At 46.8% G+C, this 15,965-nt stretch overlaps 1 protein-coding gene across 4 annotated transcripts in view; it reads right to left on the bottom strand.

Moving 5' to 3' along the window:
* The window catches only part of LOC108763831 (netrin receptor UNC5C), a 34,480-nt gene that overhangs the window by 14,480 nt on the left and 4,035 nt on the right, over positions 1 to 15,965 (bottom strand). For all 4 annotated transcript variants that reach the window (XM_018511719.1, XM_018511720.1, XM_018511721.1 and 1 more), the window contains exon 2: positions 9,163 to 9,399. In XM_018511719.1, the coding sequence (XP_018367221.1) occupies positions 9,163 to 9,244 (82 nt within the window). In that variant the 5' untranslated portion in view covers positions 9,245 to 9,399. The remainder of the gene's footprint in view (positions 1 to 9,162; positions 9,400 to 15,965) is intronic.

The following is a 15,965-nucleotide window of genomic DNA, read 5'->3' as shown; positions in this document are numbered from 1 at the left end:
CTCTCTCTCTCTCTCTCTCTCTCTCTCTCTCTCTCTCTCTCTCTCTCTCTCTCTCTCTCACAGTTTTTTTTTATATGGAGAAGCTTAAAAAAAATACGCCACAGTAATAAACTTCGTCTGCATTTCATTTTTTTATACGATACTCAATTTGTCAATGTAAAGTCCGATATCGAGCGTACTGCTGCCGCGACATAAATATAGAAATGAAGAAATCATGCAGTGCGTTAACACTAACGCGTTCGCATATTGCAGTCGTCGGATTGCAATGGCAATACAGTGTCGATATGAGATAAACGCGTACGATGTATTACGGGATCAATGCCGATGCGCATATTCACCTTACGGTCGATCGCTTCGGTACGATAAAATATATGAGAATAGCATTTATGAATAAAGTAATACATGTTATCGTCAGAGGAAGCAGTTACCAATAGTGCATCGCTAAGGCTCCATTTTATGCTACAAATGCTTTGAAGCATTTTTTGATTGGTTAATTAAAAATTCTTTCTCCTTATTGCTCAATTAAATGTTTCGAAGCTAAATAAACCACCCCTAATTAAATATATTTATTTATTATTTATAAATTAGTGATGGACAAATTGATAATTTCTTTCTCCGAGTTTTGACGATATAATATTTAGTTTATTCATTTCAACGATTATTGAGTCCATCTCGTACCTACATGTCGAAACAAATATCGTCGAATTAAAAAAAAAATCGAATAAATATATTAAAAAATATATGACGCTGTTCTTGAAGGGAGTTACGACGGCGATGTTACAATGAAACTGGCAATTGCCAAGGGTTGAATAGAAACGCAACGGCAGCGGCGGCGGCGATGCCGGAGTCAGAGCCGGAATTCGGTAACGTGCGACGCACTTGTACGAGACGCAAGTAAAATAGGATTTTCATCGGTTTCCGATAATTCGAGCAGATCGAATGGCCGATAGGACCCATCGAAATCATTCTACCTGGTTTCTCCTGATGGCGAATTCATCCATATGAATTCTCGTTAGCCGTTTGGGCGCATGCGGCCAGTTCGTTAACCATTTCGAACATGCGTATACATTCGTTCGGGATTTTATTGTACAGCACGATATTGCATGTAGGGCGAAATGTATGAAAGTATCACGCGAGTCGTCGTATCGCCTAACATACGTCTTGTTTATTACGTAACCTCGCGTACAAGCCAAAGGGTCGGCATTTAATATCGGCGCGGATGGAATAACTATCAGACCCCAATTGGAATTGTCGGTTCTATATATTCCGGGTTTCTCTCTCCTAATTGCAGTTGCCTCAAGCGCGTTTATGGCCGCTCGTCTTGTGAATTGGTCGGACGCTGTATAATTTGTAGCCATGATCTATTTGTACGACGACTAGCGGCGCGGCGTTCCGATAGCGGCCTTTCCACCACATTGGATACGTACAAAGGAAAAGAGTGCACGCGATAACAAGACGTGGATTTAATCGAGCGACGTCACGCGATGCGCGGAAGTGGAACGAGTTGGAATGGGATTTTCATTGGTTCCCGATAATTCGAACAGATCGGATCATCGGATAGGAACGCGCTGAGCGATTCGATCTCTGTCTCTTTCGGCACCGAATCGAATACGACTTATACGACGTGCATCGTCGTTACTCAGTCAATTCGCGTGTATTTTTGATGGTTTCCAGTGACACGGTTAGTTCCTTTACGTTGAAGCGGCTCGCCAGCCTACCCGGCCGAGGTCTTTAAACGCCGAAAACAAGAACGCGGAGAGAGAATGCAAGCACGAAACGGACGACTTAATTGAGTCAGGTCACGCGACACCGTAATGCCGAGTCAGTGGCGGAGAAAAAAAAAGTTCCACCATCGGTTCTAGATAATTATTCCGAGCGGCCGCGTGGAATCTTGGGCACAATGAATATTCGATGACTTCGAGAGCAGAGAGCGTCACGATCATTATTCATTTTACACGCGCGTATAGTCGGGCAACGTATGGCAACGTATATACGGCTCGCCGGATTATGACGCGTACATACATATTTCGAATTGGTTCCGCAATCCGAAAGCCACGTTTACCTCGATCCATCGATTAATAACGGTGGTATTGAAAAAAAAAAAAAAAAATTCGTGCTCGACAGTGTTGGGGCGAGAAGTCTAATCGAGAGACGTCACGCGACACGCGCGCGGCAGTCGCCTGTCGCATCGGTCCGTCGATCGGAGAATTGTCATCGGTTTCCGATAATTCGGTGCGATCGAATGGGCGATAGGACCCGGATGGAAACGATGTATCCGGTCTCATATCGCCGCCGAATCACCTGGTCGCGACGCGGCGCGGCGCGGCGCGGCGCCAGCCAGCATGAGGCCTCCCTCCCTCGTTAGCCACGGTGGACGAACTAGTTAGTCGTGTCTCCGTTAGATACGCCTAGCAGGCAGGCAGGCAGGCAGGCAGGCAGGCAGACTACGTAGTACACACGTACATATATACGCGATGTGTATTCGCATCCTCGAACCCCACGTGGTTACTATGCGGGTTGGCCTGGGTTGGCCACGTATCGCGCCAGGACGAGACAGAGACACGAGCCACTGTGCATTCATGTACGGTTTCACGGTGCGTCCGTTCACCAGTGGAGTCACGAGGGGTGAGAGACCACACATGACGCCTCTTAATTAACAAAAGGTACCTGCAACAGCAGCACCGAGAGAGTACCGTCGAGAGGTCCTTGCCACGTTGTCGACGCCACGTACGTTCGTATAGGGGCGAACGCGGAGTGGGTACGGACAAGCGCAACGAGATGCCGCGTACGAAACGAAGAGAGACGGATTAAGGAAGATACAAGGGGTTCCTTGTTTCTCACGTCACGTGCCTTGTTATTTTAGCCGGCGAACACACCGAACATCTACCACCACCATCGCTGCCATCGTCGTTTCGTGGCCGCGGCAACATTGACCCAACGGCTTCTACCTTCCCCGATTTTCGTGCGCGCGCGGAACTGTCGAATGATACGAATAAGCGGAATAAGCGGAATAAGCGAACAGCGAAATTCGAATCGGCACGCGAGTGTAACGTTTGAAGCTCTTTCAGTAAAATCCTATCGAATAAAATGTCTTACCCTTCTTCCCATGCGAAAGGTGCGAAGAGACGGGATCCCTTCGGTGACAGTTTCTAAAATCGGATTAGCCCAAAGTCGCGTTACTGCGTTACAGCAGTATAACGGCCCAGGTAGAGAGCAAATATTTTCGAATGGGTTTCGAGAGAGTACGAGCCGACAATAAGACCCAAAACTCGTATTGAATTAACGTTTTCCACGATCGTTCTATCGTCGACGGGCGGAGAGACCGTTTCCGGTTCGAAAATGTTGCGGATGTGCTACGTCGTCACGTCACAATAGAGGCCCGGCGCCTAGCCAGGTCGGGTCACCATTGTATTCTAGACCGTTCACAGATCACGACCTCCGGGTCTAAATAATGTGAGTCAAGTTCCACGCTCGTCGAGAGACTTTGTTGAACCGTCATTCAGACTAACACGACGACGAGTAGGTCGGTGCCATTCTTTTATCGATCGATGTCGCACGAGGCCGCGTGCGCGCGACGTGGGACATGGTCCAACGTATAGATGGAGATCGTTAAAAGAAAAGTTGATAGAGATCGTGATTCTGATACTTTGCTCTGGCATGGCGACGAGATCGGCGACGAGATGACACTGTATGGGACGGATTAAAGTATTCCCACTGATCCGGATTGGTCGATACATCTTAATCCTGGTTAGTGCAAGAGATTGCGTATCACTTGGCACGTGTGTGAAAGTAGCGCATGTTACTGATAAGATTTTGTAGAACGGGTGCACGCAGCCTTATTTCAAGCTTGAACTTTATACACGTGATGATGTGTCGGTTGATCGATTTTCCCTCAATTTAATTCACCTGAATTCCTTTTTTAAATTTTTCGTAAAAAGTACACGAAATGTAGCAAGGCCGGGGATTTACAATTTTTGCGAGAGAATAATCGAATATAGCCGGAAGCGTAACGCACGCACGGCGGCGCGGCGTGTGCGTCGACGGCGACTAAATGAATTAAAGAGCTCGAAAATGCATGAGCAGCGAGGGCGAGAGTGGCGCAAAGAGTGGAAAATGGAGGGTGATGATGCGTATTACACGACTCGATTGCGGCACCGCTACGTTAAGGCGCGTAATTAAGCGAATAACAGAATCAGATACGACTGTTCGCGTGTTACCCCCTGCGGCGGCTTCTTGGAGGGTATATATTGATAACAGTGAGAGGTCGAATCGCATGCGTCATGCCGATACACTTCCTTGATACTCTCTCACACGTATCCTTTTGTAATTCCAGACCATTAAAACTGAATGAAAATTCGTACACGGCGTAACATTATCGGATTCATCGCTAAAGTCTCGATACGATATATCAATGCGTGCCTCGTAACGATCTACAATTCTGCAACGAAATTGTATTGAAGCGATCCGTTCCGTTTTGTCCGAAATAAAAGCGCGATGAAGCACAAAAGGGCCGAGGTAAGATGAGTTTCATAAATTGGATCTGATATCTCCAGGGATTTTTATTTTGTATAGTGTGAACTATATAGCTGTAATAATATCACGCGAGCTCATTAAACATGAAAAGCTATTTCAACATTTTATCATTTCTCTTAAATAAAGACAGAAATTGCGGATATTAAACCAAAATGAAGATAAATTTCGAAACTCTTGTATTTCACAATCATCATTTATATAACTTTGTAATTAATTGAGGATAATCAAAAGCCGTGCGCTGTAATCTCGTGAAAAGAACCAGAATTTCATCGTGCAAGATCACGACTTCGAAGAACATAAACCGATCGGCCGATACTTCACGATCGCCGTTCCCTCGCATATTCGCGAGGTATAGCTCCAGACCCCTCTGTTCGCTGATATTCTCCCCGATTTCAACAATAATTGTGCTTGCGCAACTCTGGGCCTCCTTGGCCGGTGCGGCGCGGCGCGGCGCGGCGGCCCGCTCGTTTGATTTACGATAATTAAAGCTGACCTGACCTTTCGTCGCAGCGGAGAGGAACGCGCGACTCCTTGGTCGGCCGGGTACCGATGAGAGACTCTACGAGATATTAAAAAGACTCTCCCTCTTTCCGCGTCCTCATTCTCATTCCCGATCGCGCCAATCTTTTTTTTTCTTCTCTCCTTCTCTCTTTCCTACCTCATCGTAAGAAACGCTCTTTCCGAGTTCAGCGAGACAGTCTGGTGGAACCAACCGGGTAATTGCACGACCGAGCTAGCGCGCGCGGCTTTTGCATTTTTGCCCGTGGCGATTTCGCGAGACCAGATCTCGGCTCCCACCGCATTGCGTCCAGAGCCTACGATCCTGCGATCGCCTCGCCGCGCCGCGCCACGCCGGGTTATATCGCGAACGGTAATCGCGATTTACTTATGATACTTATCGAAGCAGGGAGGGTGATGGTTGCCGGTTGCGACCGGTCGGCGTGAGTAGCGGGATCCTTTCGAGCATCCGCGATGCATTCGCGCGCCCGCGCGCGGGCTTCTATTATCTTCTCCCGACGCCGACGCGACGTGTAAGCGCCGCGCTGTGATCGTGGATAACGACGAATCTGATCGTGAAAGCGATGATATAACGCCCGGCGATTTATAGCGTGATCATCTCGTGAGGTATGATTAGAAACGCTGTCTCCGTTGCTATTGCTGGTACACCGATTCATCACGGTTCGCGTAATTGACTGTACCGTGCGATTAAGGAAGCTCATTTCGAAGCGCGCGCAGCGTGAGATAGGACAATTCTTTTTCAAGATATATCTTGACCCGTTACAATGGCGAAACTCGCCGAGGTATCTCGCCCCTTATTGGGGCCGTAAAAACGTCGATCACAAAATCAATTGTGCTGCCGCGCAAGTTTCCCCTCACACTCACGCGCATCGTACTTATTAAGCTTCGATATAAATCACGAAGCAACTCTGAGCGTACACGAATTAACGATCAATTTCTCCGCATAATCCCGCGTCGCGGAACATAAATTTTCGGCCGAGGCACGCGCGACGCTATCGGTTTCATAAATTTAATACTCGCGCACACGGAGAGCGGATGCGCGGAGAGCTTCGCACGCAGGCGAAAGCCGTAGTTGCCGGGCTTGCAGCAGGATTTGTGTGCGCGCGCGCGCGCGCGCGCGAGATGGAGGTATGTATCCGTCGAGTGAAACGCGTCGTAAAAAATCCCGCTAGCCGAATACCTTCTCGACGTGAAATTCGGGCAGTGTCAGTTACGAGATAACGAGCGCGGTTGAAAAATTGACGTCGCGAGCTTTCGCTTGGTGGAAACTCGTCGCCGGCGCGCAACGGTGTGCGCGGCCTGTGAGCTACCGCGTTCGACGGCGACCGGCGACCAAAACGTGAGAACGCGGAGTCGCTGAAGCGGGACCTCCTCTCCGCAGGCGCACCGTTAATTATTAACGCGGCTAATATTTTTCTCGCCGCGCGGCGGCAGCGCCAGACCAGTCAAGACAGCGAAATTATGACGCGATATCACGTCGCGATAAATCGTCAGGGTAATTATTCACATGGGCGCGCGAGTGTGCGTGCGTGCGTGCGTGCGTGCGTGCGTATATTGCATATAATACGTCTACGTCCCGCTCTCACCCGGCAAGTTCCGTACGTAGGAGAATGGCTCAATGGCCGCGTGCGCGGCCTGTGATGTGACTTGTGAGTGAGCGGATAGGCGCCGTTTGTTGGCGTTCGCCACTTTCTGCCCGACGACAACGACGGCATGACGACGGCATGACGACGGCATGACGACGGTATACGGTGACGTCGACGACGATGATTCTTAAGTTAAGGTAGAACTATACGAGTATGTATAGAGTGTGACAGACCACCGTGGAGTAGTGCATTCGTGATAGGCGCCACGAGCGCCATATAACTCTCCTTGGAATTATTACGAGGTCAGAGGCCGTAATTGTTATTTATCAGCCGGCTGACGCGACTAAGTATATCGCCATTATGGCTTGTTTCCCGCGTAACGATGATAATAATGAGAGCGGCAATTATCTCAGAGTTACACGCGATGACTTGGTGAATAGATCGCAATCTTTTTCATATGCTTGAAAGGTGCAGTCGCGCCTGTGTCATTACGCCGCGCATTTCAGACCAATAGGGCTTCGTTATATCTTATTTAAGTAACGTAACCTGCAATAAAGCCTTTGATGCAACGGATAAATATATACGTTAGCTTTCACGCAAGGAACATGTAGCGATTTTAACCGCATTACTATATCCGCATTGTCTCGTGAAAACGCGACGTGCTTGTTGAAGATAATTGTTACTTATATCCGAGGGACATGCGTGAGAAATGGAAAGCACACTTTACGAGCACGTGTACTGACGCACATGAGATATGATTTCTTGCATCGGTGACCGTGCGAAGAATACGGCGAGATGCCGTAGCTTCCATCACGAGGATGCGCGTCAGAATGGGAATTATTTATCTGCCCCGTGCACTGCAAGAAAAATGAGTAAAGGTAGACGTAGGTCTGTATGTGTGTGTGTGTGCGCGTTCGTATACTCGCGCTATGCTGCGATTTCTATTGTACGTACAGCACGTACCTAGGGGAATGGAAAACGAATGTTTTCAAGCCGGCACCGTTTGTTCCCGTCGATGTGTGCGCGTGGGCAACGCATGTTTCATACGGGATAATAAGGACAGGGGTCGTGTGTATGCGTGTACACGCCAAGATTATATAGTTAGATCTTAAAGGAGAAGATGGTTAGCAGGTCATAATTGTCTCCTCGTTTCGCCCTAGCGTTAAATCATACACATCCGTTTTATGAGACCGTCCGATTACCGGGAAAACGGTTACACGGTACACGAGCTAACAAACGCTCGCGAAGATAAGCGACGTCGTGATTACTTTGCAGGAACGGAATTTGGACAATGCGTGAAAAAGATGTGTCGACGGAAGAATACGGAAGATGGATTGCTGAATCGTGTTTGTTTTAGGGCGACGTCGCGGGCGCGATACTTTTGTCCCGAGTTAACAGAGATTGATTGTCACGCGTCCTTTTTACGTTAACGCGCGCACATAGGACACGCACTATATAGTATCCGTGTCTCGCGGTAGATACAATCCGTCGTTAACGTGAACGATGACGATGATATGTCGGGGGCGCTAATTAGTTAGCCGCGATGTCCCCCCGAGGAAGGAGAAGATTGAAGAAAGAACGGGGGATTTCCACGTAGTCCAGGAGGTCGCTTAAAAGTAGCTTCGGGGGAACGTAATCCATCATCGAAAACAGGCTGGTGTAATGTAACCGGTCGGTTATACCGACGACTAATCAGTCAGGCTGCCTCGCCGTATAATTAGCAGTCTCTCGGTCTCTTTCTCGCGCAGCGGATACTCTCCTGCATATCCGTAACGGTCGCTCGTGTATATATACTTTTAGCTACAATACAATACTCGATCTTCCTTCCGTATCTCTCTACCTCGTAAAATGCATGCCTCTGTTTCCCGCCCGCGATCGTTAGTGAAATACCCGAGTCACGGTGTATTACGTCTCGGTCCGAGTATCGCGGTCTAGAGCGGTGTCGGATGATATTTTCAAGTAGCTCGTCACGCCGCCATCTCATTGCAAGTATGCTATTTACTGAGACTCGTTTGCGAGCCTCTGTCGCGAACGATTTTATTAAAAACACGGCACGCGCAAGGTGCATTCGTTGTCCATTGCTTCGCGTAATCGAACACGAGAAGAAGGAATATGCGTGAAACATGTCGACGAGTCTTAAGAGCAAGTAAAAACCTCGGACAAATTAATGCGATCAGCGATTTCATCAACGACGCGTAACGACATAACGTAATTTACAACATAACAGTAATGTCTCTCGTGTAAACGGATGCTCGCAGAAGAACTTGCGTAAAGTGGACGTCGCATTTGGCGCGAGTACCTCGAGTGAGAACTGAGAGTACTCAGGCCGCGCGCGGCTCTTCGAATTCACGAGGGATGAGAGGTCATTATAGGCTCGGCACGAGTTAAATGGCGAACTTAACGATCTTCTACGAGATCCTCTCTTCCTCGGCTCTCTCGTCTCGACACCGTCTTGCTGCTCGAAGCTTTACGACGATTTAGCGGCGACGGAGCTTTTTACTCTCGGCTCCAAGTTTTTATTTACCTTCGCCGGATGTGAAGGGACGAACCACTCCGGGCAGGAGCACGCAAAATAACAGGAACAGGGAGCAAGATTTCGGCCTCATCGCGTATCACGAATCACCGCGGTCCAGTCATTCGTTCATCTCTCGCATACGGTGTAAAGGAGGCAAAGACTGCTCACGGAGTCACACTTAAATACCGTCACTCGACGTCACTCGACACGACGCTGCCCACTCGTCGGCTTGATACGAGCCCGCACCTGTAACATAAATGGGAAACAATAATGAGAGGAATTGATTACAATAATAGCTGCGTTTAACAGAGAAAGCAGCTTTGCAACTGTTGTCAAATTCTTCAATACGATTGATTCTTGCTTTTAGTTCCTTATAGATCTAAATGTATAAATCAATCATACTGAAGAACTTTACAATAGTTGCAAAGCCGCTTTCTCTGCTGAATGCAGCCAATGTTATCATCTCGCAGTTAACGCTAGAAAATAATGTCTTGCAGACGTAGACAAAGTACGATCGCACGCGCCGTAAATCTTGGGCATTTGGTATAAAGAACGTAAATGAAATACACGCTGCGTTTAGCGATATTTCGAGAAATACGATAAAGCAACCTATTTCACTGCTATGTTATGTGGAAGACTACTTTTTACACAAAATGGAAATTCTCTCTCGCACGCAACTGCAACGGGGCAAAGAAGTATCGAGGTGAAACGGGTTTAACGTCGGTCGCGTTGTGTTTCTACCGGAAAGCGTAAAAGACGGTTAGGAAAGTCGAGAGTGCCACTTACGACGTAGCTAGCAGCCCTTGCCATTTAAATATTCCAGCGGCGGCAGACACTTTCCCGCACGCGAAATTTCCTTCGCGGCGCCTTCATTTTCAGTCGTTGCTACCGTGAAAGGAACGCAAGGAAAGCCAAAACGCGGGAGGGGAGAGGGCGTAATTCTCCCCCGTGGTTCGATGGCTCCCTCGAACGCGAAACTGCTGTTTCTTCGGGGCGGAGGATTCTGGTCGATAACCGTTGGAATTAATTATTAAACGCGATTGGTCTACTGGAAATACGGTTCCTCAGGATTATCAGGATATACTGCTCGATTCAAAATTGGCAGGAACTTGATGCGTTTCAAGCTGTGCCCGAGCCGATTTTACGAGCCGATTTAACGGGATTCACAGTTTACTTTTAAGTATTGTATGTTGCCTGAGAAATATATTGTATTTTAATGAGATTCTAGTCACATCACGCATTAACTTGCGTCTTTATTTAACATCTCTATCTATGAGGCATTATACTCCGAGTGTTAGGCGAGAATTATTCTCGCTTATCGATCGATACTTAAACTCCCAACGAGATGCTGAAAATTCACGCAATGTGTGCATATCATGCAACAAAATTCACGTAGAAACGTATGATTGTGAGTACGCTTAGCGTGCGTATATGCAAAGCTTGTTAGTACCAAGTTATTACACGATCCCATCGAGTCGGTTAGTTGAAACACGACTAAGGGATCGTTTATCATTGTCGTTCGTCAAGGTCTTTCGCTAGATGTTCGATTACATATCTGTAAGTACTGTTGTACAGCAGCTTTCTCGTGAGTAAACGCAATGGAATAAAGCAGAATTTAATACGTTGCGGAAAAAAGTATAAGTCATTTTAAGTTCCGTGCAAACTTTACTCCGGAAATAATTAAGATAACAAAATTTAATCATCATTTACCGCGATATTTTATGAAATAATTAGGTTAAGATATATATATGGTATTTTTTAAAATATACGTGTAGCATGCTATCTCTCTATATAATTTCAATACTGTGTAACTCTTTTTTTGAATGCCGGAATTAATAGTTATTAGAATTCTTATGCAATCTATGAATATCTTATTTTACATTCATACCAGACTAAATCTGTGCACATCGATTTTCGTATTTTCAACAGAATAAGTTCTTGAAAATCGATAAAACCACCGCTGTGTGCTGGATATGCAGGTCGAAAGATGCTCTTGAAGATTCATGACGTGGAATAATCCGGCGAAGATTCATGCAACACGCGCATTATGTGGCCACGTATCGCGGTACCCTCTACACAAATTTCCCATCTCGGGCTCGTCCTAATCCTCCGGGACGAGAACTCAATTTATAAACGCGCTTGATATTATCCATTCAAAGTTTTAAAACACTCAACGGCGTTGCGCCATGTGCGACGACCACATGGCATTTCACACTGTAGTTGACACGAATCCGCTTGTTCTCCGCTTGGACTCCATTTGGTTGGAAAAGCCGGTCAAAAAAGCCGACTACCGTCCCCTTCTATCTTTCGTGATATTTATTCAGGTAAACCGTACAGTCTTGTAACCGTAACATCTTGCGGCACAATGTAGCCGCATCGTCAGCGTTCACGACTAAAGCGAGCAAAGATGATTCTTTTTCGTAGCAAGTAGAAAGCGAGCACGATACGAGAGCGGTTTGAGTCTTCGCGATGCATCTCGAGTATCGTATGACAACAGGTAGTGCAACTACCAAACTGGACCTAGCCAAAAGGATTCAGCTACCGGTTCTTGACGCGGTTCATCTTTCTCAATTCAGAAGGGTCAGGAATTGTATGTATTTATTATATTTTATTATACAGTCACATATTTGAGAAATTTTGATGAAGGTAAACGATGTTATGCTTGTGGGAAAAAGGTAGGCCGAATGGGATAGATGCGGTTATAAATTTTATTAAAGTCAAACGCTCCGGTAGTTCAATTTTCGCTGGCAATAAAAGGAGATAATCCTACCGGATTAGTTGGATATAAATTCCAACGTCTTAATAATCGATAATTTTAATGAACGAATTTCTTCTTATTTCGCGATGTACTAATTTTAAGTATTAGACTGTACATACGATTTTCCATGCAAATTTCGATTTCCCATTGCACAAAAGCGTATTAGAAATACTTCTCTTGTTTCACTGCTTCCGTTTGTTCAGTCTACATTCCACAAGACGCGTAACGCGTCGATGTGCGTTGTAATTTAACATAGTTTTCGCAGAACATCGTATACGTCACGAACGTGCGAAACTAATCCACGAAAACCACGTGAGCATTCCTCAAGGCTGTACCGACAACCGCAAGGAATCCCTTTGGAACACGCGTCGAGCCCTGTAGGTACTATCCAGAACTCCGCCCCGAAGGTCGACTATTCCTTCTTCGGTTCGTTTCTCTTCATTTTTCGTCTCTCTTTCTCTCTCTCTCTCTCTCTCTCGCTCTCTCTTTCTTGCTTCTTGGTAACGTAATCCGAGAAGATTACGGAGCGAAATAAACATGTCAACCTCCCCCGCGGCGCAGCGGCCGCGGGGATGTGGGTTCGCAGCGTCTTTATAGACCGCACGTAGAGGATATCGCCTTTCTTTTCCTTTGCCGCGCGCTGCCTCTTCCTTGGTCCTGCCTCGTGCTTACATACGTCGTCTTCCCTCCACGACGTTCGCTCGTTGGCGACGTAGATTCCTCTCAGATACCGGTCCTCCTCTCGCCGGCTGTTATTTAGCCAACGGGCAGATGCGTCTAGTCAGGTTCACATGAACTCGATCGGTCACGCGTTCTATCTGCACACAGATCTGAATCCTCCTCAATCAAGGATAGATCATCGCGGTTTTTTTATTTCTATCAGATCGATCGTATCAGCCCGCACGTTTTTTTTTCCCCCTCTGCACATAGACATAAATATCGTTCTTGTTTGAGAAAAAAGGGGAGGGACGATGTTAAGAACGAGATGATTCCACTCCGCGAGAGTGGGAACCTGCGATTTCGTGGAACCTGTACAAATACGTGACTACCTGCGGCAGGAGGATTCGATTTATAGTCGTATCTTTCGAGGCACACCATGTTTCACCGGCTTAAAAGCGTTTGTATTGTTGGGAAAGATGTTTGCAGATGTTCGAAGACGTGTCGATGTGGTTATCGATTTCTAGTGGTTATTAATGGTCTATAACGGGACGGATCCCACTTCCACTGGTTTGTACATCTAGACGAATAAAAAATTTCTTTTCTACGATATCAATATTCCGTCGACGTAGTTGGTGACCTCTTCACTTTCGCGATACGTTATCGGATTGCGAAAGAAAATTATTTCTCCGCGTTTGTACACACGGCATTTCAATCGTAATGCACACAGTGAGACCTTTTACTCAGGAGATCGCGGTACACAACATAAATTATCTGTTCGTGAGTATCGAGGATACTATCTCGCGCTTAACGTCGCTCTCCGTGTAGCGAAGTAAACTCCGATGCGGCGCGTGCTTCGACTTCCAACATAAAGTAAGCGTAATAACTCGAGAGATCAAAGGAAGTCGCGAGAAGAGAGTTTAAAAGAGTGCAACCCGTAAAATCAAGCGTCGCGGTATCCACGAACTCCTCTCGAGACTACTTCTCGCGCGAGGCAGAAGGAAGGAATCGAGCGAGGTGAGCAACGATGTCACGATTCCAGGCATCCGGATACAAAAGGTCTTTACAACCTTCACCATGGAGCGAATCAAAAGATCTGATCGTGGCTAAAGAGTTTTCCCGATCCACGTTTGGCAATGTCTGTGACTCTCCTTTCAATGGCATCGCGACGGTACTCCAGAGCGACAGGGATGGAAAGCTCGACGTCAGCTCCGCTCGCTCGACCAAACACCGAAATACACCTTCCCTTTGCTCTTTGATCGTTTCATCGTCCGCGCACAGAGCGGTGGCTATGTAACGCGGCTACGGTTCCTTTACGCGTAGTCATCTCGCAAACAGGAACGCCAAGAAGCGCGGTAGAACCGGCTGAAAATATACCACGGAGACGATCGCACGCGCGCGCTGCGTTTCCCCGGTCTCGATGGAGGATCAAACGTTCCTGCCCTGGCTTTTGGTCTGCGAAGTGAGTGCGCCGCGCCTGGAAGTTATTTCGACGTTTTTGCATGAATATAAAGTACAATGCGACTACGATCGCCTCGGGCGAGATCTCCTTCAGCACCGCGATGGAGCTATGCACACGATATACTGTTGACGACGAAGCCAGGAGATACCGAGGAAACGAGGACGACGCGCCGTTCACCTCGACCGCGGACATATATCGGCGGACGTAAACGAGAAGCTCTCGCTCTCGCCAGCGCCAACGCCAGCGTATGAGATTTTTCAGGCGTTCGGTGCCTTCGGGTATTACGACGTGTAAAGAACGATGGGGTCCCCTTCTCCGGAGCCTGTAAAGTTCCTCGATTTTATCTGCGCCGATAAGAAATCCCGCGTGCAGTAAAAGTTCGTAGGAAACAGCGCGCACGGTTGTTTACGGCGGATGTTTCGTAAGGTTTTTCTCGTCGCGCGTGACTTTTCCTCCATCTAAACAACTTCTGTGGTAAGGTAAGCTACCGGTAAAAAACTCACTTTTGTCTACAGATTCCCGAGCTATTAAAATTTCACAAATATGGCCCGAATTGAGATTTTTATATTATTTTGACATTTTTAAGGATAGCTTGCACCTTCTTAAGTGTTCTACAAATTATGAAGAACCTACTTTAATAATATTGTAAATATTTAATTGCTTTTTAAACCTCTATTTCTATAATTTTATTTTAATCAACATTGAAGCTATAAATGTGTTCAAATTTTTACGAGACTCTGACACTTACAGAGCAATATACGGACACGTATCGAAAAATTTTCTAGTTGATAATAATGAATGATATCAATCACAGAATTCTAGTCGATATAACCAAATATGACGGACATCTGAACAATCGGAACTCCAATTGATATGGTCAGAATCTTCTGGTTTGTCCATTTTCGACCAGAAATTTTTCTCAGTACAGCTAATGAAGACCTACTTTGATGATATTAATCTTATTAACTCCACTTTGAAACCTTTAATTCTATAAAATTAATTTTATATGCTACTTTGAAGCTATGGACAGTTATTACTGAAACGCATTTTTATTTCAGTATTTTTTATCCGGATTTATTTAGTTTTATTTTGTTTTATTACTTCGATAACTTCGGGGGATAAAAGCGTTCGTCATCGCAAATTTATTTGAATGAAACGAAACTGTTCGTTTCTTTATTATCTTCATTTTGCCTCTTTCCTTCGTGCATTAACTCTTTAGATTATCCTCCATCGTTATCGATCAATCAAATAATCTTTTAAAGTACTTAACGTCTGCCCATCTGCCGCGTTCAATCGGCATCTTACTCACCGCTTCTCGATTTGTATCGAGCCGTGTTCTCCGTTCGGATTGCGCCGTTACCGAAGCCAGTGGGCCTTTAAAGATCGATCGTTCGATCGATCCGATCGGCTCGAAGACACGGTCGTTTCGCCACCGCCAAAATTCATCGACGCGTGAATATATTTTTCGCACGCGGACACCGGGCTCTTGGCCTCTTTTGTCCGGAGCAGGTAGGCACCGTGGTGTTCTCACGGAATGAATCGACCGCCGCAGATGGGGCCCTACGCGTGCCAGGTGGGCCCCTTTCGACGATGCGCGAGGTCCTCCCGAACCATTGCAACAACGATGTTCCCTGCGAGGGAACAGATCGAAACCGCGATACATGGCGCTCTGCGTGGCGGCCCAGGCAGGCTTCGTCGATCTTGACGGCGAGATAAGGCGAGACCATACCGAGTTTTTAATAGCCGAAGCACGGAAAGCGCTTCGTACTATGGGGACGATCGTCGTGTCGGCGTCGGTTCGTTGGCTCACGCACTCCCAGCACGTACGTACGGGCTTCCTGTCTTCTTCGACGGAACATTTGCACGCCGATCTCCTCGTGTGTATAGTACAGTGAAACGGAAGTTCGAAAAATGGGCGCATGGAGGAGGGGGGGG

The sequence above is a fragment of the Trachymyrmex cornetzi genome, unplaced genomic scaffold (genome assembly GCF_001594075.2).
Source record: "Trachymyrmex cornetzi isolate Tcor2-1 unplaced genomic scaffold, Tcor1.1 scaffold385, whole genome shotgun sequence".
Taxonomy (NCBI): domain Eukaryota; kingdom Metazoa; phylum Arthropoda; class Insecta; order Hymenoptera; family Formicidae; genus Trachymyrmex; species Trachymyrmex cornetzi.
This window is presented reverse-complemented; position numbering and strand designations above follow the sequence as displayed.